The sequence below is a fragment of the Rhinolophus sinicus genome, chromosome 12, assembly GCF_057876585.1.
Source record: "Rhinolophus sinicus isolate RSI-liver-muscle chromosome 12, RSI-T2T, whole genome shotgun sequence".
NCBI classification, from domain to species: Eukaryota; Metazoa; Chordata; class Mammalia; order Chiroptera; family Rhinolophidae; genus Rhinolophus; species Rhinolophus sinicus.
Window position 1 is genome coordinate 2248192 of NC_142512.1, and position 22202 is coordinate 2270393.

Here is a 22202-nt window from a genome sequence, read left to right on the forward strand (position 1 = left end):
GTGTATATAGGTAAAAAAGGCAAAGAAAGAGAGAGAAAAAAAGAGCCCTTATTTACATTATCCATAATTATGAGTGTAAAAACTTGCATATATTTTCTATGATATGTACTAATAGAAAGATCTCATATCCATAGAATGATAGTACCAGATTCATTAATTGCATGAATCATAGCCTATTATATTAGCTGTTCTGTTTCTTGGAAATATAGCCTTCCTGTCCTAGCTTCTCTTTTCAGTGAGAGCTCCGGAGACAAGCTTTATAAAACAAATGTGTCAGTGTCATTCATATACATGACACTACCCTTGATTGGCCATATACTAAATATAGCATACACTACAGGTAACCGTTATTATGTGGTTGCTTTCTTTTAAACAGCAACAGAGCCCCTTAACATAGTGTCTCCAATATATTTATAAAAAGTATATACATTTTTTTAATTTATTGGGGTGAAAATCATTGGTGAAATTACATAGATTTCAGGTGTATAATTCTGTAATACATCATCTATAAATCCCACTGTGTGTTCACCAGCCAGAGTCAGTTCTCCTTCCATCACCATATATTTGATCCCCTTTACCCTCATCTCCCAACCCTCACCCCCCTTACCCTCTGGTAACCACTAAACTATTGTCTGTGTCTATGGATTTTTGTTTCTCATTTGTTTGTCTTGTTCTTTTGTTGTTTTTGGTTTATATACCACATAGCAGTGAGATCACATGGTTCTCTGCTTTTTCTGTCTGACTTATTTCGCTTAGCATTATACTCTCAAGGTCCATCCATGTTGTCACAAATGTTCCTATATCATCTTTTCTTACCACCAAATAGAATTCCATTGCGTACATATACCACAACTTCTTCATCCATTCATCTATCGAAGGACATTTTGGTTGTTTCCATGTCTTGGCCACCGTAAACAAAGCTGCAATGAACATTGGAACACACGTGTCTTTATGTATAAATGTTTTCAGATTTTGGGGGTAGAGACCCAGGAGAGGGATTGCTGGGTCATATGGTAATTCTATTCGTAATTTTCTGTGAAACCTCCACACTGCCTTCCATAACGGCTGCACCAGTCTGCATTCCCACCAACAGTATATGAGGGTTCCTTTTTCTCCACAGCCTCTCCAACACTTGTTACTATTTGTCTTGTTGATGATAGCCATTCTGACTGGGGTGATGTGATATCTCATTGTGGTTTTGATTTGCATTTCTCTGATGATTAGTGATGTTGAGCATTTTTTCATATGTCTGTTTGCCATTGTATGTCCTCTTTGGAGAAATGTCTCTTCAGTTCCTCTGCCCATTTTTCAACTGGGTTGTTTGTTTTTTTGTTGTTGAGTTTCATGAGTTCCTTGTATATTTTGGATATTAGCCCCTTATCGGAGGCACTGTTTGCAAAAATCTTCTCCCATTCAGTTGGTTGACTCTTTATTTTGTTGATGGTTTCTTCTGCTGTGCAGAAGCTTTTAAGTTTCATATAGTCCCATTCATTTATTTTAGCTTTCACTTCCAATGCCTTTGGAGTCAAATACATACAATGCTCTTTGAACCCAAGGTCCATAAGTTTAGTACCTATGTTTTCTTCTATGGAGTTTATTGTGTTAGGTCTTATGCTTAAGTCTTTGATCCATTTTGAATTAATTTTGGTACATGGTGACAGATAGCAGTCCAGTTTCATTCTTTTGCATGTGGCTTTCCAACTCTGCCAGCACCATTTATTGAAGAGGCCACATTTTATCCATTGTATGTTTTTTGCTTCTTTGTCAAAAATTATCTGTCCATATTTATGTGGTTTTATTTCTGGGTTCTCAATTCTATTCCATTGGTGTATGTGTCTGTTTTTCTGCCAATACCATGCAGTTTTGATTATTGTAGCCCTGTAGTACAGGCCAAAGTCAGGAAGTGTGATACCTCCATTTTTGTTCTTTTTCCTTAAGATTGCTTTGGCTATTCGGGGTCTTTTGTGGTTCCAAACAAATCTGATGATTTTTTGTTCTATTTCTTTAAAATATGCCATTGGGATTTTGATGGGGATTGCATGGAATCTGTATATTGCTTTGGGTAATATGGCCATTTTAACTATGTTGATTCTTCCAATCCATGAGCACGGAATGTCTTTCCATTTCTTTGTGTCTTCTTCAGTTTCTTTCAAAAATGTCTTATAGTTTTCAGCATATAGGTCTTTCACATCCTTGGTTAAGTTTATTCCTAGGTATTTTATTCTTTTTGCTGCAATTGCAAAAGGAATTGTTTTTTGTATTTCTTTTTCTGAGATTTCATTGTTAGTATATAGGAAGGCAATGGACTTTTGTGTGTTGATTTTATAGCCGGCAACTTGACTGTATTCGTTGATTGATTCTAATAGCTTTTTGGTGGAGTCTTTAGGGTTTTCTATATATAGCATCATGTCATCTGCAAAGAGTGATAATTTAACTTCTTCATTCCCAATTTGGATGACTTTTATTTCTTTCTCTTGCCTGATTGCTCTGGCAAGGACTTCCAACACTACGTTGAAAAGCAGAGTGATAGGGGACATCCCTGTCGTGTTCCTGAACGTAGAGCAAAGGGCTTCAGTTTTTCTCCATTAATTATAAGATTAGCCGAGGGCTTGTCATATAATGCCTTTATTATGTTAAGTTATTTTCCTTCTATACTCATTTTATTAAGTGTTTTAATCATCATAAATGGATGTTGTATCTTGTCAAATGCTTTTTCTGCATCAATTGATATGATCATATGATTTTTGTCCTTTATTTTGTTAATGTGATGTATCACATTGATGGATTTGCATGTGTTGAACCATCCTTGTGCCCCGGGGATGAACCCCAATTGGTCGTGATGAATAATCTTTTTAATGCATTGTTGTATTCGATTTGCTAGAATTTTATTTAGGATTTTTGCATCGGTATTCATCAGAGATATTGGTCTGTAGTTTTCTTTTTTTGTGCTGTCCTTACCAGGTTTGGTATCAGGGTAATGTTGGCCTCATAGAATGAGTTAGGGTGTACTGTCTCTTCTTCAATTTTTTGGAAGAGTTTGTGCAAGATTGGTATTAGATCCTCTTTGAAGGTTTGGTAGAATTCACTAGTGAAGCCATCTGGTCCCAGACTTTTGCTTTTGGGAAGGTTTTGGATGACTGATTCCATTTCGTTACTGGTGATCGGTCTGTTTAGATTTTCCAGTTCTTCATGGTTCACCCTTGGAAGGCTGTATGTTTCTAAGAACTTGTCCATTTATTCTAGGTTGTTGAATTGGTGGCATATAGTCCTTCATAGTATTCTTGGATGATCCTTTGTATTTCTGTGGTGTCCGTGATAACTTCCCCTTTTACGTTTCTGGTTTTGTTAATCAGGGCTACAATAATCAAAACAGCATGGTATTGGCAGAAAAACAGACACATAGAGCAATAGAATAGAATTGAGAACCCAGAAATAAAACCACATAAATATGGACAGATAATTTTTGACAAAGAAGCTAAAAACATACAATGGAGCAAAGACAGCCTCTTCAATAAATGGTGCTGGGAGAATTGGATAGCCACGTGCAAAAGAATGAAACTGGACTGCTGTCTGTCACCGTGTACCAAAGTTAATTCAAAATGGATCAAAGACTTAAGCATAAGACCTGACACAATAAACTGCATAGAAGAAAACTTAGGTACTAAACTTATGGACCTTGGGTTCAAAGAGCATTTTATGAACTTGACTCCAAAGGCAATGGAAGTAAAAGCTAAAATAAACGAATGGGACTATGTGAAACTTAAAAGCTTCTGCACAGCAAAAGAAACCATCGACAAAATAAAGAGGCCACCAACGGAATGGGAGAAGATTTTTGCATACAGTGCCTCCGATAAGGGGCTAATATCCAGAATATACAAGGAACTCATGCAGCTCAACAACAACAACAAAAAAAGACCCAATTGGAAAATGGGCAGAGGACTTGAAGAGACATTTCTCCAAAGAGGACATACAAATGGCAAATAGACATATGAAAAAATGCTCAACATCACTAATCATCAGAGAAATGCAAATCAAAACCACAATGAGATAGCACCTCACCCCAGTCAGAATGGCTATCATCAATAAGACAAATAGTAACAAGTGTTGGAGAGGCTGTGGAGAAAAAGGTACCCTCATACACTGTTGGTGGGAATGCAGACTGGTGCAGCCGTTATGGGAGGTGGTGTGGAGGTTCCTCAAAAAATTACGAATAGAATTGCCATATGACCCAGCAATCCCTCTCCTGGGTATCTACTTCAAAAATCTGAAAACATTTAGAGATAAAGACACGTATGCTCCAATGTTCATTGCAGCTTTGTTTACGGTTGCCAAGACATGGAAACAACCGAAATGTTCTTCGATAGATGAATGGGTAAAGAAGTTGTGGTATATATACACAATGGAATACTATTCTGCAGTAAGAAAAGATGATATAGGAACATTTGTGACAACATGGATGGATCTTGAGAGAGTAATGCTGAGCGAAACAAGTCAGACAGAAAAAGCAGAGAACCATGTGATTTCACTGATATGTGGTATATAAACCAAAAACAACAAATGAACAAGACAAACAAATGAGAAACAGAAACTCATAGACACAGACAATAGTTTAGTGGTTGCCAGAGGGTAAGAGAGGTGGGGGGTGGGGGGTGGGAGATGAGGGTAAGGGGGATCGAATATATGGTGATGGAAGGAGAACTGACTCTGGGTGATGAACACACAATGGGATTTATAGATGATGTCATACAGAATTGTACACCTGTAATCTATGTAATTTTACTAACAATTGTCACCCCAATAAATTTAATAAAATAAAATTAAAAAAAAAAAAAACAAGAAAAAAACAAAAACAAAATGTATAACATTAAAAGCTTTCAGAGAAAAGAATAAATGTTTAAATCCATGGCTTGAACTACCACATTAAAAAGCTTGAAAATGGAAAGAAAATTAAAGTCCAAGTAGAAAACAAGAAGCAATAAAGAGAAGAAATCAATGAATTAGTGAATGGAGAAAGCATAAAGAAAATTCAGAAAGCCAAAATTTGGTTCTTGGAAAAATATGATGTCATCAGTAACCCTTGAGCAAGACATAAAAGGATGTGATACACATGATCAATATCAAGAATTGCACAGGAGACATCACTGGGAGCTTTAAAATGATGCTAAAGAAATAATTAATGGCCACTTACGAATATGGGTAAATTCCTTGTAAGATAAGACATAGCTAAAGTGACCCAGTAAGAAACACGGCATCTGAATGGTCTTACATTTGTTAAAGAAAATGAATTCGAAATACAAAGCCTTCCCAGAAAAACCGAAGGCCCCATGACTTCACTGGTGAATTCTGCAAATATTGAAGGGAAAAATGAAGAAATGATATAAGTTATACGTCATAAATTTCAGAAAATAGGAGGATTATTGACCAGCTCATTTCCTGAAGGCAACAGAACCCTGATATGAAAACTTGAGAAAGATGTTACAAGTAAATGGAAGTGCAGACCCATATCTCCCATGATCACTGGAACAAATATTGACAAAAGAGTCACAGAACAGAGCAATATTGAAAATAATCATAAGACATGATCAAATGTGAGTCAGCCTAGGAATGCAACATTGGTGTCATGTTAAGAAGTCATTCAACATAAAGAGACTTATATTAAAGTAAGAAATGGCATGATAATCTTAAAAGATGGATGAACATTGTATGACACAATTCAGTATCTATTCACGATAGAGCATCTCGGCTTACTCAGAGTAGAGAGGATCTTTCACAACCTGATAGAAACCGCTATGAAATGCCTCCAGGTAATTATTATACTCTTTCCCACAGAGTTGGGAACAAGGCAGTGATCCTGCACTTAGTATGTTTTCCCACGTTTTTTCTGGATGTTTTAAACCAATATAATACGACAAGTAAGAAATAAAGATTATATCAGAAGAAATAAAATGGCTTTTACGTGCACTTCCCTAGGTGTATAGATATATTACTAAAATCTGCAAGAACTAATAAATGAATGTAATCAAGTTACACTATATAAGGTAAGTTTACCAAAATCAATTGTGTTTTATGTACTAGAATAACATGGAAAACGAATCTAAAATTAGTATTATTCAAAACACCATAAAATGAACAATACTTGGACGTAAATATGCCTAAAACTATAAGATGTTCTTGAGACCAATTAAGGACATAAATCAATACACACATAGACTCTGTTCACAGATGGAAGAATCCATATTGCTAAAATATCTATTTTCCAAATTGATCTGTAGATTCACCATAAGCTAGTCATGATCCCAGAAGGCTTTCTCTCTCTCTCTCTCTGTCTCTCTGTTGTTGTTGTTGTTGTTGTTGTTGTTTTTGTTTTTGGATAAATTGACAGGTGATTCTAAAATGAATATTTAAATCTAAAGACCTAGAGTAGCAAAAACAATTTGGAAAAGAAAAAAAATGTTGGACAACTTACACCACCTAATTTCAAGAATTACTGTACAGCTTTAATAATCAAGGCAGTGTGGTATTGGCTTTAGTACAGATAATAAGATCAATGATCAGAAAAAAGCCACACATAAATTGTCAACTGATTCTTTGACAGAGGTGCCAAGTTAATCCAAATTAATTAGGGAAAGGATAGTCTTTTTACTAATGATGCTGGAAAAACCAGACAACTATTATGGAAAGAAAATGAATCTCTTGGCATACTTCCTGACAAACACAAGTTTATGGATCAAATGGAAAAACAAAACTACCGTGTTTCACCCAAAATTAGACCTAGCCGGACAACCAGCTCTATTGCATGTTTTGGAGCAAAAATTGATACAAGACTGGGTATTATAGTATATTACATTATGTTATATAAGACCCTGTCTTACATTACAGTAACATAAGACTGGGTCTTATATTAATTTTTGCTCCTAATGACGCATTACAACTGATTGTCCAGCTAGGTCTTATTTTCAGGGAAACACGGTATCTATTTAGAGAACAGCACAGGGATGAATTTTTTTGTAATCTTGGAAAAGGCAAAATTTTCTTAGAGAAGACACAGAGAGCTCTAACCAAAAATGGAGAACGAAGGGGAAGAGGAGGAGAAGATGGAGAAGGAGGAGAAAGAGGAGAAAAACGGGATTTCAAAACTTTACAAACTTTAGTTCATCAAAATACACCTCTAAAAGAATGCACAGCAAAGCCCCAGATTGAAAGAAAATGTAAGTTGAGCTTTTGCATAATAATGCACATTGGAAGTACAAGGAAAATAATACTCCATTCAAGCATAACGTATAAAATCTGAAAAATACTCTTCATCTAGAGTGAAATATTTTGTCATGTAGAATCGTAACTTGCTAAGTTTCAAAGATGGAAAAATGTCTGCACTTGGAAACAGCTATGTACACTACTTAGGAGGCACATGATGTATAGAAGCACTACCGAAAACTTGCACTCAGTGCTTGTGACAAAGGGCCAAAATATTCTCCCGAGCATCAGAAACAGTCTTTGTCTGCTGGAATCTATTTCTGAAAACTCAGAAAAATGCAACAGCTAAAATTGGACTCTTTCCTTCTGAAATGGTAGATTAGAAAAATAGTAGATACTTTTTCCACTAGATGTCAAACTTACGTAGTGATTAAGGAGAAGTGATTACTAGTTCATAGCATTTTAGGTTCAAATGTATATGCAACTTAAAAGCACAAAAACTTAATAGTAGCCTTAACGTGTTATAATGTAAGGGTTTCATCCTAAGAAAGTTGTCAAAGCTATTACTGGTTTATCCTCAATTTTCAGCTATAATCTTCCATGACTTATTTCTAATGATTTACATATTTTCTTTAATTTGTTTCACTTGACGTAAGGATGTTTCTTAGAATGTCTAATCATGTCTAAGTTTAATAATTGTATTATGTCTGTATGATCTATGCTTCTGGGTATTGGTAAATTCATTTTTATATTTCCCACTCAGTTTTATAAGGACAAAAAGATGATTAAATACTCAAATATTGGCAAAATCATTGTACACATTAACCTAATGCAAACTCGCCTTTGGAAAGACAATAGAAGGATTTAAGTGACAAATTTAAGGTGGGTTTTTAAAAAAGTGTTTGAAAATCAAAGATCGGCTATAATACTGGTCCAGTTGTCATAAATTGACAAATGACTATAGTACCCACTAAAGGATTGGAAAGGTGGATCTTTTCTGGCCATTCAAGACTGAAGAAATTGGTGAAATCCTGAAGCAAAAGGAGCAAATATCCTTTCTCTCTTAACATATATACTGAAAAGAGAGATTTCTAGTTTCACAGGCCTTATTCAAAAAGTGGATAAGTACGAAGTATACTCCAATTTTTTAAGTAGCTTATTTGATCTAAGGTGATAGATACTGAGGTTGAAAATAAAACATTTCAAAATGCAAAAGAGCTATCTCTGGGAATCAAGCTTTTAAATACTTTTCTATTTTATACATCGAAATTAATAGATTTCAGATTTAGGGTAAAGTTTTTTTTTGTTTTTTGTTTTTTTGCTTCCCCCAAGTTCTCTGCCTGTTACATGTCTGCTTTCTTAATTCAGGAAATGAATTTTCCTATTACGTTTTGCTCATACGACCCAGCAAAAGACTGGGCCAACGCCCACCAAGGACTGAATGGAACTCAGCGCTGCCCACGAGCAATCTCTGAAACTTGCGACGCCTGGGCCTTGCACGTGAGCTCTGGGTGCCCCTGACCTTGGCCACCGGGCTTCTGTGCGCATGCACAATGACGTCAGCCTCTGACCCGTGCACCGTTGCTTGGTTACAGCCATTCTGGGCTGAGAGATTCCAAACTGCCTACCTCGCTGCTGGGATATTGTGGCGACAGGGAGTTGGTTGCTCTAGAGTCTGCTGTTGGTTGGGCTCGGGAGAAAAAAAGCGTAAGAAGTGCCGAGGAGGTTCTGAAGCCCTTAGGCTTGGCCATGAAGAAGCTTTTTGGCTTCAGGCCTCCGAAGGTCAGGTCCCGCTCGGTTTTCAGAAAGAGACCACAGAGCGGTGATGTTGGCCGGCAGCCTGAGACTGGAGATGGCATCTCCTTGGAGTCCAGGTGCCGCATCCGAGGCAGAGACCTCCAAGAAATCCACAAAGCTGCCTACAGGGGCGACGTATCAGAAGTGCAGAGGCTTCTCTCGCTCCATCCAGAGAGGTTGAATGACAGAGACAGGAAGAAGAGGTGAGAAGGACTGCGAGGCCAGTGGCCACGGGCGGGCCTGGAGGAGGCTGGGGGACCTGGGAGAGGGGCTCACCCGCCCGGCTCATCCAGGTGGAGCTCAGCTCTCCTGTCACCCAGGGCTGTGCTGGGTTCCCTCGCGGGTGGGACCTTACCTGGGGGCCAGTGCCCAGGCCGACTTTGTGAGCACCAGGAACAAAATCTCAAGGACCCGTCACTCATAATTCCCCTTATAAAGCACTTTACTGACAATTTTAAAGAAATGTAACTAAATATCAATAATAGAGATGAAAAGAAGTATATACAGCATTTTAGTTTTGATGTGCACAGTTTGAGACCATATTGTTAAATACTATAGAAAAGTGCATAATGAGAAAACGAATTCCCATAATAGAGCAACTTGTGGGCTAAAAGTTCAGCTAAAACCCAGTGTCCGTTTTACATCAGTGCACACCCAGGTATGTGTGGTGTCTATTGAGGGGCCTTAGAAGGGAAGCTTCCAGTGGCAGATGCTGTGGTCAGTCTAGGAACACTTGTTTTCTCACCGTCTGTGCTCTGCCTCTAGTTATGTTTTACATAAGCCGACTAAACTCGCAGGGTTTTAAAAGTTTTGGGCTGCACATGTAGTCTCTTTGATTGGAGTGATAAAATTAAGGATCATTTTGTATTTGGTACAGTAGACAAAGAATTGCCCTTCTAGGTGTCAACAGGCGCTCTATTGCCACAATTTCCTTACTAAGAGCTGAAAAGAGAGATAAATGATTGGAATATAGCAGAAAATGCCCAAACACCCTAATATATGTCAGATGCTAGAGCTGGATAGTGGTGACATTTCACGTTAGTAGAAAAGATGAATTCCTCGTGAATGATGGAGAAATACCTGTTAATTATTTGGGGGAAATTCGTTAGATTTTCATATCACAAAAATAAGTTCCAGATGTACTATAGATTAAAAATTATAAATATATGAAATGGGGAAAGTACCAGAAGAAAACAGAAATGCCTATTTATAGACTTTTTATGTTGGCAAAGACTTCAAAAGCAAGAGTTCAGAAGGTTGGTTGAGCAATATAAGAAATGAAAAGTCTCTGTATATCAGAAAATAATAAATTAAAAGAAAATGTACTTCCAAATTATGTACGGCATACGTATATCAGAGAAAAAGTGTATCTTTGTTTTATAGCGAAGTCTCTGAAAACAACAAAAAAAAAGCACTCGAATTTTGAATTGGACCAAGTTCTTTCTGTGTATCTTTCAGTGACCAATATTTAGTGTCCCAGGTAAAATAAAGGAATTAAAGTTGAAAGAAAAATGAAAAACCTTTTCCATCCTCAAAGGGTGAGAAAACGAAGAGCCATGGTATTTGTACTGCTGCTTCAAATTTAAGTTGCTTCTGACTTTTCAAACAGGCAGTTTGGTGATAAGTACCACATTTAAAAATGTATATTCCCTTTACCCATCAATTCCAAGTACTAAAATATCTTTATGAAATAATTAGATAAATCACATACAATTTGTTTTTCTCAGCACTGCTTACAATATCAATGTATTGTGAAGAACTCACATCAACGGATTTCGTAAATAAATTGCAGTGCATCCGTAGGATGGAATTACCTGAGACAGTTGAAGGTGGTATGGAAAATACGTACATGTGTACGTGCAAAGATGTACTTTGGTAGATCGGAAAAGGAGAAAAGCATTCCTTTGATTATACACACACACAGACTGTGATGTTATTTTAGCCAAAAATATGTGCAAACTTGATATCTGAGTATTTGTACTGTGACATTTTCCTTTTTAAAAAATCTGATGTCTACACTGAACATATACAGAAATTCTAGTAACAGTTTATTATTAATAAAGTAATCCCAGGTAATATTTCATTATTCCCAGAAATAAGAATCTTGTAAACAACTAAAATAGATTAAAACAATGTCTGTTTTCTACATTTCATTTTTGTTTTTTTAACGATTGGTATTTTCTGGCAACTTTTAGCCTCTTCAGAAGTAAAGGCAGTCTTTTTATCTGTGCCTGTAGAAGTTCATATATGTATAGTTGTAAATACACTTACTTTTTTTTTATTATATAGAGCTTCATTACCTATAATATTAAATAATTTTTGATTAATCATTTTGGTTCTGTCTTTATGGAAATCAACAATAGCACATATAAGTGATCATTACTATTGCAGAAGTACCGCTTTACTATAAAAATTGTGTTTAAAAATATTGAACTCTCCAGCTCTAGTTATCCATTCTTCCAATCCATTCATTCATCAAATATACCCTGAATAACTGTTACGCAGCAGACACAGTCTACTCAGGACTCTCAGAATCTGTCTCTCAGGCCCTTTTCATCCTTAAAAACTTTATCTTGCCTAGAAGGAGCAAAATAAAAAATTGTAAATGGAAGTATTAGTACCTAATCTCAATTGAAGCTTTTCCTCCCTCATTTCAAACAAAAGGATTTCTACAGTTAGGACATTGTGAACAGTGACTAAACTTGCTGTTTAGCTAGTGTACAATAGTATTAAATATGAATATTGATCATTGGAAATCATCCGATTTTCATATAATCTATGAATCTAAACAGTCAATGAAATGAGCCATCCCTAGTCACTTGAATCCTGAGTCTCCTTTGGCTTCAAGTTTCTTGAAAATCAAAACAAGAATTACTTTGTGATTTTAGTCCTCTTTCCCCATGAGGTTCTTAAGAATGAACATTTACTTAGATGCCAACTTATGACGAGAACTGCGGAAGGTCTGGTGTGTTTCCATTATTTCACTTCACGTCGGGCACCACGGGAGGTAGGATGCCCGTTCTCGTAAGTACCAGTAAGAAATTATTTAAATGCTGCCAACTATACTTTCAAGGCGTTCTGAACTATACATTACCTTCCAGGGTGAGAGGTGTTAAAATATGAAAAAAGAAGCATCTTAGAACCAGTGCAGTGCAGTGTTCTTTCTTACTCCTTAAAATATGGCTGCAAAGTGGGTAGAATGATATCATTTTACTTAATTGAAATGTTGTCTTGTAAAGTAGTAGTGATGGTAATAGTTCTGATAATATTACCAAACAGTTATTGAGCTGTGTGTTTTGTGCTAGGAAGCTAAGTAAACACTTTGCATAGATTCCCATTTAAGCCAACAACAGTGTCCTGTGATGTTAACTACTGTTTTTATGCCCCTTTTGTTGATGAGGAAAGGGAGGCACACAAAGGCTAAGGGACAGCTAATAAGTGGTAGTTCAATTAGGAGCAAACCCGAGTTGAGCTGATTCCCCACGTCATGCTCTCTGTAGTCACACAGGCTGCTCTTTCATTAGTGTGGCGAGTAACAAGAGCTCGTGAATATTGTCCTTTGTGCAGAAGAAAACTCCATGTTGGGTTTGAAGGCATTGGAGTAGTGCGTCATGTTTACAATTGCGTGCAGAACTGCATGTTTGAGACAGTGCCCTGTAATGTCCTAAATGTCCTCTCACCCTTACAGGACTGCTCTCCATTTGGCCTGCGCCTTTGGCCATCCGGAAGTGGTGACTCTTCTAGCAGAGAAAAAATGCCAGATGAATTTCGGTGACAACAAAAACAGGACGGCTCTAATGAAGGTATGTGGTAGCCTGCTCTGTCAACAGGAGATGGATTTGATTTCAGTATTTAGAATAAGAATGAATGTATCTTAATTAACTATAACAAATGGTGGAAACTTGTGGAATGCTTACTTTGAATTCCCCAAATTTACCGTTTATTTAATGACGTAATCCTGACAGGCCGTGGAGTGCCAGGAAGAGCAGTGTGCAACAATCCTACTAAAACATGGAGCGGACCCAAATATGAAGGACTTCCGTAGCAACACGGCTCTCCACTACGCGGCCATGGGGCACAACACTGCGATAGCTGAACAGCTGCTGCAATACCAGGCAGATATGGAAGCAACCAATGAGGTATAGATCCACAGACTGTATTTACACAATACTTGTAATACATGTGTTTCAGCCACAAGCATTTTATTTCTAGTCGATATATACTGCATGCTGTACATCGGGCCCTGTCGCCATAGAATCAAGTCCAAAGCCAAGTCAGGCAGGGGAAATGGGGTGTCCACAGAAAGGGCCCAGCTCTGTCCTGTAACAGTCCTGTTACTGCATAGGAGTGGGTGCCAGGCTCAGAGCCCACCAAGGACTGAAGGCCTGGGGGAAGGGAAGTATGTGGGGGTGGCTGCTGCAGGGCAGGGCCTAGGAGATGGGTGCTCCTGGGGGTGGGTGGGTGGAGGAGTGGAACCTGGGTCCCGCTGGGGAGCTGGGGGTGTGCAGGTGGGGAGGGGAAGCAGCAGGACACAGGCCCTGAGCAGCCCAGGCCTCGGGGGTTCTGAAGATTGGGGCAAGAGGGCCAGTCACGTCTGGACATCCAGCAAGGGCATGCGTCTGTGCTCGTAGCCACTCTGCCAGCCACGGCCCCCTTGGGGTCTCCACCTCGGAGTGGGGCTCCTGCTCAGCCTCGTGGAGACGCTGGGCGGGTTGTAGGTGTACAGAGGGAGCAGGTGATGGGGACGCGTTCACCCCTTTTTGTTCCTGGACATACATCACGTCTGGCCACTGCCACCCGGCAGGAACGCCCTTGGTTGACACAGGAAGAGTCAATTTTACATCTTTGGAAGCTCAAGCGTTCCCTGAATGCAAACAGTTGGAACTTAATTTTCTGAAATTTCACTTTACATGATGATACCTCTAAAGTAGCAGTAGAGGGTGCAGCTCTCCTTTATGCACTTACGACAAATTAGTTGTGAAAACACAACTGGTTACAGGCAACACTTCCTTTTTTAAGTGTTTTTTTCACGTTCGAGTTGTTTTCCAATTAAGGCAAAACAATGCAGGAAAGCAAAATTTGTCTTTGAAATCGGCATTACCTTAAAACTCCAACAAGCAAAGGCATTTTACAATGTCATAGAAATCTTCCTGCTGTTGACAAGTTGCTATTTATAAACAAGTGATTTATATAAAGCGATTTAGCTCTCATTGGCCAAAGCCTAAGAGGGAAAAAGGAAATGGAAAGGAAATAACAATCCGAAATATGCAGGGCAATTTGGAAATTTGACTTTTGAGCGGAAATAACAAGAAGAGGTTTTTCAAAAACTCATGGACATAGACAACTGTACAATATTTACCGGAGGGTAAAGGGGGGAGGGGTCGGAAGAAGAGAGAAAAGGGGGTCAAATATATGGTGATGGAAGGAGAACTGACTCTGATAGTGAACACACAGTACAATACACAGATGATGTATTATAGAAATGACACTTGCAACCAACATAATTTTACTAACCAATGTCACCCCAATTAATTTAATTATTAAAATGAGGTTGTTGTTTTTTATTTTAGTTTTCCTTCAGTTTATATGCTCAGTCAAGGTCCTCTTAAGTGTTGGGGGATAACAATCCTTACTTTGGGGGAGAGAGTCAGTGAGTTGTAAACTTCCCTGAGACCACAACGAGGAAGGCTCCGAATCCACCAGATTGCAGTGAACAGGTGGCAATTAAGTGGGAAACGAGGGAAGGACAGATAATTAAGTGACGTATCATCCTGTTCTGGCAGGAAGAGCCTCCTCGGTAAGAGTCTAAACTCTGCTGTGAAGTCTAGACGTCCCATGAGAAGTAAGGAGTTTAGCAATAAGGAAATCAAGTTGCATTTTGAGTTTATTAATCCCGTTGCCACTCCTACCCAGGAAATTAAGTGTGGTTTTCATAAGTGACATGCCTCTTCCACTTTTATTTGGCCTAATCCTCAATGTCAGAGGAAATTGGCGACATAGGCGAGAGAAGAGACCGAAGTGATCGTCTACTGGACGAGTTCTCGGCTAGACTTGTGCTGGCGAACCACACCCACCCTAGGAACTTTCAAAACATTTACAGCCACTTACAAGCTAGGCTCTTCCCTGAAGGTTTTGACTGAGTAAAGCTAATAAGGCCTGGACATGTGTCATTTAGAAAGACTTCCCTGAGATTCTGATACAACTCTTGGTTAAGAACTACTAGTGCAGCATATCAAATCGCAGATCTCAAATACTTAAGAAATCTCTGGAAGAGGTGGCGTATGAGAGGTGATTTTCCTTCGGCTCTCTCCTTCCCAACACTCTTCGCCTGACTTTTGAACTGTCTGTACCTCTGGGCTCGAGAAGTGGAAGGAAATATCAATGGCAGTATCTACTGGCTTAAAGAAGAACACGTTTTCCCTTTCAGCCATCAGTCATTCACTGGTGCTCAGGGATTCTTGAGAAATTTGCTGATGGGTGGTCCCCTGATGCGTTGAATCGGGCCCTTTAAGAATTTTGCATGTTTGTTTGTGCTCAGGTTGTGAGATCAACAAATGCTTACTGCAAGCAGGGTTTTCCTGCAGTAATAGGAAATTGTGAACCTACTTTTTTCCCTGTTGTTCTGTAAATCTCCAGTTTTCTTTGTTTTTTAATTAAATTTGTTGGGATGACAATGGTTATTGTATTTAAATAGGTTTCAAGTGTACATTTTTATAATGCGTCATCTATATGTCATATTATGTGTTCACCACCCAGAGTCAGTTCTCCTGCCTTCACCATATATTTGACTCTACTACTATCCCCGAACCCTCCTCTACTATCCACTGTCCCACCTCACCCTCTGGTAACCACAAAACTGTTGTCTGTGTCTATGAGTTTTGGTTCTTTGTCTTGTTCATCTGTTGCTTTCAGTTTCATATCTCACATATGAGTGAAATCATATGGTCCCGACTTTTTTTTGTCTCATTTATGTCACATAGCATAATAATCTCATGATCTATCTGATCTGTGTTGCCCCAAATGGCAGCATTTCATTTTTCCATGGTAGAGTAATATTCCATTGTGTATACATACTACATCTTCTTTATCCAGTCATCTGTTGAAGGACATTTCGGTTGTTTCCATTCCTTGGCCACCGTAAATGATGCTGCAATGATCCAAAGTGTGTGATAAACTCTCTCAGTATGTCTGTGACATTCATACAACCGTGGCATAATCACGATGGTAGGTTTAAAGATCAAATCCCATGAAGTTAGTACTAATACAGATGGGAAGTGTTACTAATGTAGTGTCAGGAGTCCTATAGTGTAATTATCCATTGGATTAACAATCTATAAAAAGTAAATAAAAATAGATAGTGCTTTGAATAAGAGTTGGAAAAATTCTTGAAGTGGGTATGAGTCTCAGTGACACTTGTATTGCATGTTGGGGCCCCATTTTTTAATGAAGCATATGATACTAAAAACCGGAAAGATTTTACATGCAAATATTCGCATTAGACACAAGCATTTGGAAACAGCAAATATGAAATGCCAAATGGCTATAGACTAATTGTGGCTCCTAGATATTTACTTTCCCTACGTATGTTGAGTCAACATGGAAAGTTTTGGAGACTCATGAAGAAATAAGGATGTCAAGCTTCTCTTAAAGAATCCAGCCTGGTCCCCTTGACTCCCGACTACAGTTGGGTGTCCTGTGGCGAGGCTGTGCCTCTTTATGAGACATGTGTTCTCTAGTGTGCTGCTGTCCCCACCGGGGTTCTTCACTTATTTGGGTCACCTTCTTTGCCTCCGGAAGCACTGGAGTGTGCGATTCCTCTTTTACAGAATATTTTGATAAACATTTCAAGATTTTCAAGACATTCTATATTGGTTTATTATATGTATTTTATATTAATCTCCTTAGAATGATAGTGAGTTTTTCAAGCTGGAATTCCTAAGTTGTTTTTCTTTAAAAAAATAAAAATAAATTAAAAAGACCGTCTTTTTCATTATACGTCCTATAAATAATCATACCCATTGAAATGTCTTTAAGTCTTATGGGTATAATTGTAGATGTTACGCATATTCCAGACAGTATTCCACCTTCCTCCTCAACATAGTTCCTTAAACATGCAAGTGGTTTAGTCGCTTTCGTTATGCTAAAAATAATCCATGTAGATCAGTATTAAAACGTTAACTGAGAAGCCATGATATTTTATTTCTGATTTATATTTTGCGTGAGTTATACAATAATTTTAAATAGAAATTAAACTAGAACCAAAATAAAAACAGATTTTTTCAAAAAGTAGGTAGGCATTGGGGTCCCAAGATTATCATTGTAACTGAAATGCAATTTCATATTGAGTTTATCAACAGCTAAGATAAAAACTTATTGTCTCACAATTGGAGAAAACCCATGGACCATTTAGTGATAAGCAATCAAAGATCATTTGAAGCCTAACTCTTTTTAATTTAGAATCCATTTCCTTAGTGACCCTTTTGGAGCAGGAGAGCCTGAAGTTGACATTTGGGATACTGAGAACACTGATAGAAGAGAAGCAAGCAAGTTTGTATAAGCTGCAGAAAACCTTCACCTCTGTTGGAAAACTCTCCAAATTGTATCCCTAATATTCTATGATGTTTCAGACGTTAACGTTTGCCACAGAAAAGTATTGTCAGATCGGGATTAAGCAGCCTGAAACACTTCTTTAGTAATGGGCATATAGAGCACAGTTTTATAATACTTCTCAAACACAGGTGATCTTTCTGGAATCTTCCTACTGGGGCACAGTAAATGATTTCTGGTAAAGTACATATTCTTTGGAATACAATGTAACAAACACTACCCCAGAAATAGTTATTTAGGTTATCAATTCAATAAAACGACTTAAAGCATTTGTGTCTATGTTTTCGAGCTTGGAGATACAGGGGTGAAGAATAGCCCCTGCCCTCAGAAAGCTCCGGATTCAGATGGGGAACGATAAAATAACTGCAGTCTAGTGTGATAGAGACTGTGATAGGAGCACAGATTCTTGGAACCAGGACTGTCAGTGTTTGAAGGGAGCTCTGGAGAGTGAGGTGAAGTTCATCTGTTGGAGAGGAAGGAGGAGGGTATTTTAAAGGGAAGAGCCGCAGATGACAGCACAGAGGGCTACTTTGTATTTACTTTCTCTAGTGTATGTTCAAGTTTAGAGGATCTTTTATGAGTTTTCAAATTCAATTTAGAACTATGTAGTTTTTTAAACTATAAATTGTTTTCTCTGTTTTACAGTTTGATTTTACACCACTTTTAGTTGCTGTGCATAAGAACAGCCAGAAAATGGTGGAATTTTTACTCGAGAGACATGCAAACATCCATGCAGTTGATAAGTGGAAAAGGTACAGTTGTTTGTTCTTTTTTAAAAAAAACTTAGTATTGTTTTAGAGTGGTAACAGTCACTCAAGTCACAAAGATTAAATTAATAAGAAGACAATTATTCTATAATTACAAAGTTATCAATATCAGCACGTCATCATTTAGGAAGAAAAGCAATTATTCTGACTGGTGAACAGAAGAAGCATATCCTGCAGGATTCATATTCATTTATGATATCGACTGATGTCATTTGTCATTGTAGTTTTTGGTCACGTGGTATTATATTAGCTAAAGGGTTTTCACAGTAATGTTACTAGTTTTGTATAGTATGGACTCTAACTTAGTTTCTGATGCAATATTAGATTTAGTCTCTCTGACATTTTTTTTAACCTCTACTGTGTATTCAGTTTTCATTAAAAGATACACATTAAATGTAAATAGGAGTTGATTTGTTGTTCGGATGACTCTGCTTTACATTGTTTTCTTCAAGGAATGGTGATGTTGTAGGGTTTTCCCTAAGCGACTGTGAATTACTACTACCAGACAGTCCTCAGTTTTTATCCTTCTTCATTTCTAGTCTATTTTGATGTTGTTTGTTTTCTATTTTTAATTGGTATTTAACCGAATAAACTTTTTCTTTAATGAAGACAAGCCATGGATGGGTGATAAGAAAAGAGATGGGCTTTCAGTTCATTCAGGACTGGGTTCAATGCTCAGCTTTCCTACGTGTCACGTGTGTGACCATAGGAACGTTACTGTCATCACCACACATGTTTCCCGATGTGGAAACGAGGGAAATAATATCTCCTTCAAGGATGGTCGTGGGTCATGACCTGGCATGTGATTCAGTGCCCGGCACATGCTATGAGCACCATTAACTGAACGATGACAAAATTACTAGAATTATTACTAATATTATTGTTTTGAGCCTGCCAAGTAGCTTTAACTTACGTGACTTCTGGCTGACTTTGGATGCACCATATATAAGACTAGGAAGAAACAGGAATTCTTGATTGAAATCTTCACCTCCTTCAGATAAGTGACCTCAGCAGAGTTACTTGTCTATTAAAGAACTTTAAATTAGCAACTTCTAGGTGGTACCTAAGTGGGGCAAGAGGCTTTTTTGTTTGTGTGTTCTTTTGTTCCTTGATTGTAGCCTTGGACATAATTTAAAAGATGAACTCTTAAGCGTGTAAATGGTCGATTCTATACAGACAAGCAATATATTGAACTCAGTAAAGACTATCACTGGTGCTGTTTACATAACTTAAAGTTCCTAAGGGTGAAGTGATCTCTCTGTTATTTCAGAACGGCCCTCATACTTGCTGTAAAGTATGCATCCTCAAATACAGTCGTGCTTCTGCTTCAGGCAGGTGTTGATGTCTTTGCTCGAGATTGCATTGGATGGACTGCAGAAGACCATGGGATTATTAGAGGTTTTGAGGCGTAAGTGTTTACATTGAAATGCTAGTTATCACCAAACTGAGCTTCAAAACACTTTAACTGTTACTTCTTAGGTAACAGGTGAGACTTCATAACTGGGCTCAGGCAGTGGGGGAATGGCAGTGAGTTAGTAGACATCCTCAGCCAGAAACCAAACAACCGGTCAGACGTGTAAGACGTAGCAAAGGGACAGATTCCTTATCACACAACTTTGAAGACCTTTATCTTTAGGGATCCCAACGTTCTCCATTTCATCCCAAGCATAACCCCTGTGTGTCAGGTACCAATAATGTTTCTTCTCTGACTTTTCCAACTAGTTATTTGGGGGTGTAAAATGTACAGTTTAGCAGGAAATTCTCTACTTTATGGAGGCTATCGGCTGTGCTCCCCCCTTGAATTTTTCAAGAAGCCAAAGTGTTCCCTAAGGCCAAGGGGGACCATCCTCTTTCACAAGTCAGATGGAGAGGGAAGGAAGGTCATTCTGGTCATTCATTGGCTTCCATTGATTGTGTTGCTGCACGGTTGCTATAGAAACGGGTCCTGTGGTCATGACTACCTGTGCTCCCAGGTGCCCTTGCTGATCCCGAGTCCTCGGTGTTCATGGTTTCCCACACTTGGAATTCCAAGTGATGATATTTTTTACTCGACACACATGGGCTTGCTTACATTCTCAGCCCCTATTCCAGAGCACCAGCACCCTGTCGCGGGAGCTTGGACTTCTAGCTTTAGCCACACACACCCTTCCCCAACACTGAAAACCTATGCGGGGCCCACATCTCAGCCCAGACCTCGTGATGACTTACCCTTTTGAGTGTCTTGTTGTGTCCTCTGCTAGCACATGTTAGTTGCAACGTTCTGAGCTGTCAGAGAGGTGCCAGTAATGCTGCAGGAAAAGATCAGACTTTCCTTTCTCCTTTGTTACCAGATCTGTACCCCAAGGCCACTTGCTGTCCCATGGAGTATCTTTCCTTAGGTCCTGGAAGGTCCCATAACGCCTTTCCCAGAGTAGTAGGCACTAACTTGCCTGCGATTCCTTAGTTGAGATGAGGCTCAGTGATCTGTTTTCCAAAATAATGAAAATCTCTCAAGTGACTTGACTCTGCCTCAGGTTTCAGAATATTTAAAGTTGTGCCTGACATGGAAGCCAGTACACAGAAAGCTCTGGATCTAAAGGAGGTTACTTGGTGTTAGAATAGCTGCACCCCTTCCATGCCTCATGAGTGTGCATGTGTTATATCTTCCAAGTCAACTGCGGATGCCTAGGAAGGTTGGAAAGTTCTGATAGTTCAGAGTTTCAGGAGGTAAACATGAGACAGAAGTAGTCCAAGCCAGATCTAGGCTTCTATAAGTTTTCTGCCACTGGTGTGATTAGCTACGATAATAGGGGGCAATTATGTTATCTGACTTATTGAGGGAAAATATTTCTAAATGCATTTAATTACAAATTATATAATAGCTGAGATGTACTGAATTACAAACCACAAAGAAAGAGTAGCTAATAACCAAAATTGAAAACATTTTCTGTAAACTGCAACATTTGAATGTTAGCTAGAACGTATGAAAAGCACACATTAGGTTTATTTGGAATTGCAAAATAATGTCAAATCTAAAGCTCAAAAAAACTTATTCCATTGGCTTACCATTTTGCTGTATTATCTGTTTGATCCTCTGACAACCTGTACAATAAGGCAGTGAGATGCTTGGTTTGTAGAGAGAACTCTGAGCCAAACAGCAGTGACGTCTCCGAAAATGGATCTTGTGGACTATGGAACTAGGATTTCTGAGTTCACGACACTTGCCCCTGCTAACTCTAACTAACTGACTGAGCTATACTGCCCTCAACATGACTGGTTCACCTTGCTTTTTTGTCTTCTTTAATCACATGCTTAAGAAAAATTTTGTACAACTTACCATGTTTTTTTTTTTTTTTTTAACTTAAATTTGTAGGGGTCACAATGATTAGCAAAATTACATAGGTTTCAAATGTACAATTCTTTAATATATTTTCTATACATCACATTGTGTTTTGACCACCCAGAGTCAGTTCTCCTTCTGTCACCATGTATTTGACCCCCTTTACCCTTTTCTACTATCCTCTCTTCCCCTTACTCTCATAACCACTGAACTGTTGTCTATGTCTATGAGTTTTTGTTTATTTGTTTGCCTTTAGAACTTACAAAAGTGAAGCGTATGGGATAATTCAAGTTTTTATATTAACTCAGACATTACCTGAAATACTCTGAGAAATCCATGTTTTGATAAATGTTTTCGTGTCAGTATTAAGACAGTAATATTATCACCTCTTTTATACATAGCAACGCCAAACTAATTTCTGATTTTAAAAGAGAAACATGCAAAAAATCTTCTGACAAGAACAGTCGAGGTAAGACTCCTAATGGTGAAGTATTCTTTGTGGTCCTACCAGACATACA

General features: G+C 38.3%; 1 protein-coding gene across 1 annotated transcript in view; it reads left to right on the plus strand.

The window, feature by feature from the left end:
* The first annotated feature begins 8815 nt into the window (after positions 1-8815).
* LOC109439522 (uncharacterized) overlaps positions 8816-22202 on the plus strand; it is a 39555-nt gene continuing 26168 nt past the window's right edge. Inside the window, exons 1-6 of the mRNA XM_088788972.1 lie at positions 8816-9194; positions 12680-12794; positions 12957-13130; positions 18244-18350; positions 19636-19773; positions 22086-22153. Coding sequence (XP_088645098.1) covers positions 8944-9194; positions 12680-12794; positions 12957-13130; positions 18244-18350; positions 19636-19773; positions 22086-22153 — 853 coding nt within the window. The 5' untranslated portion in view covers positions 8816-8943. The remainder of the gene's footprint in view (positions 9195-12679; positions 12795-12956; positions 13131-18243; positions 18351-19635; positions 19774-22085; positions 22154-22202) is intronic.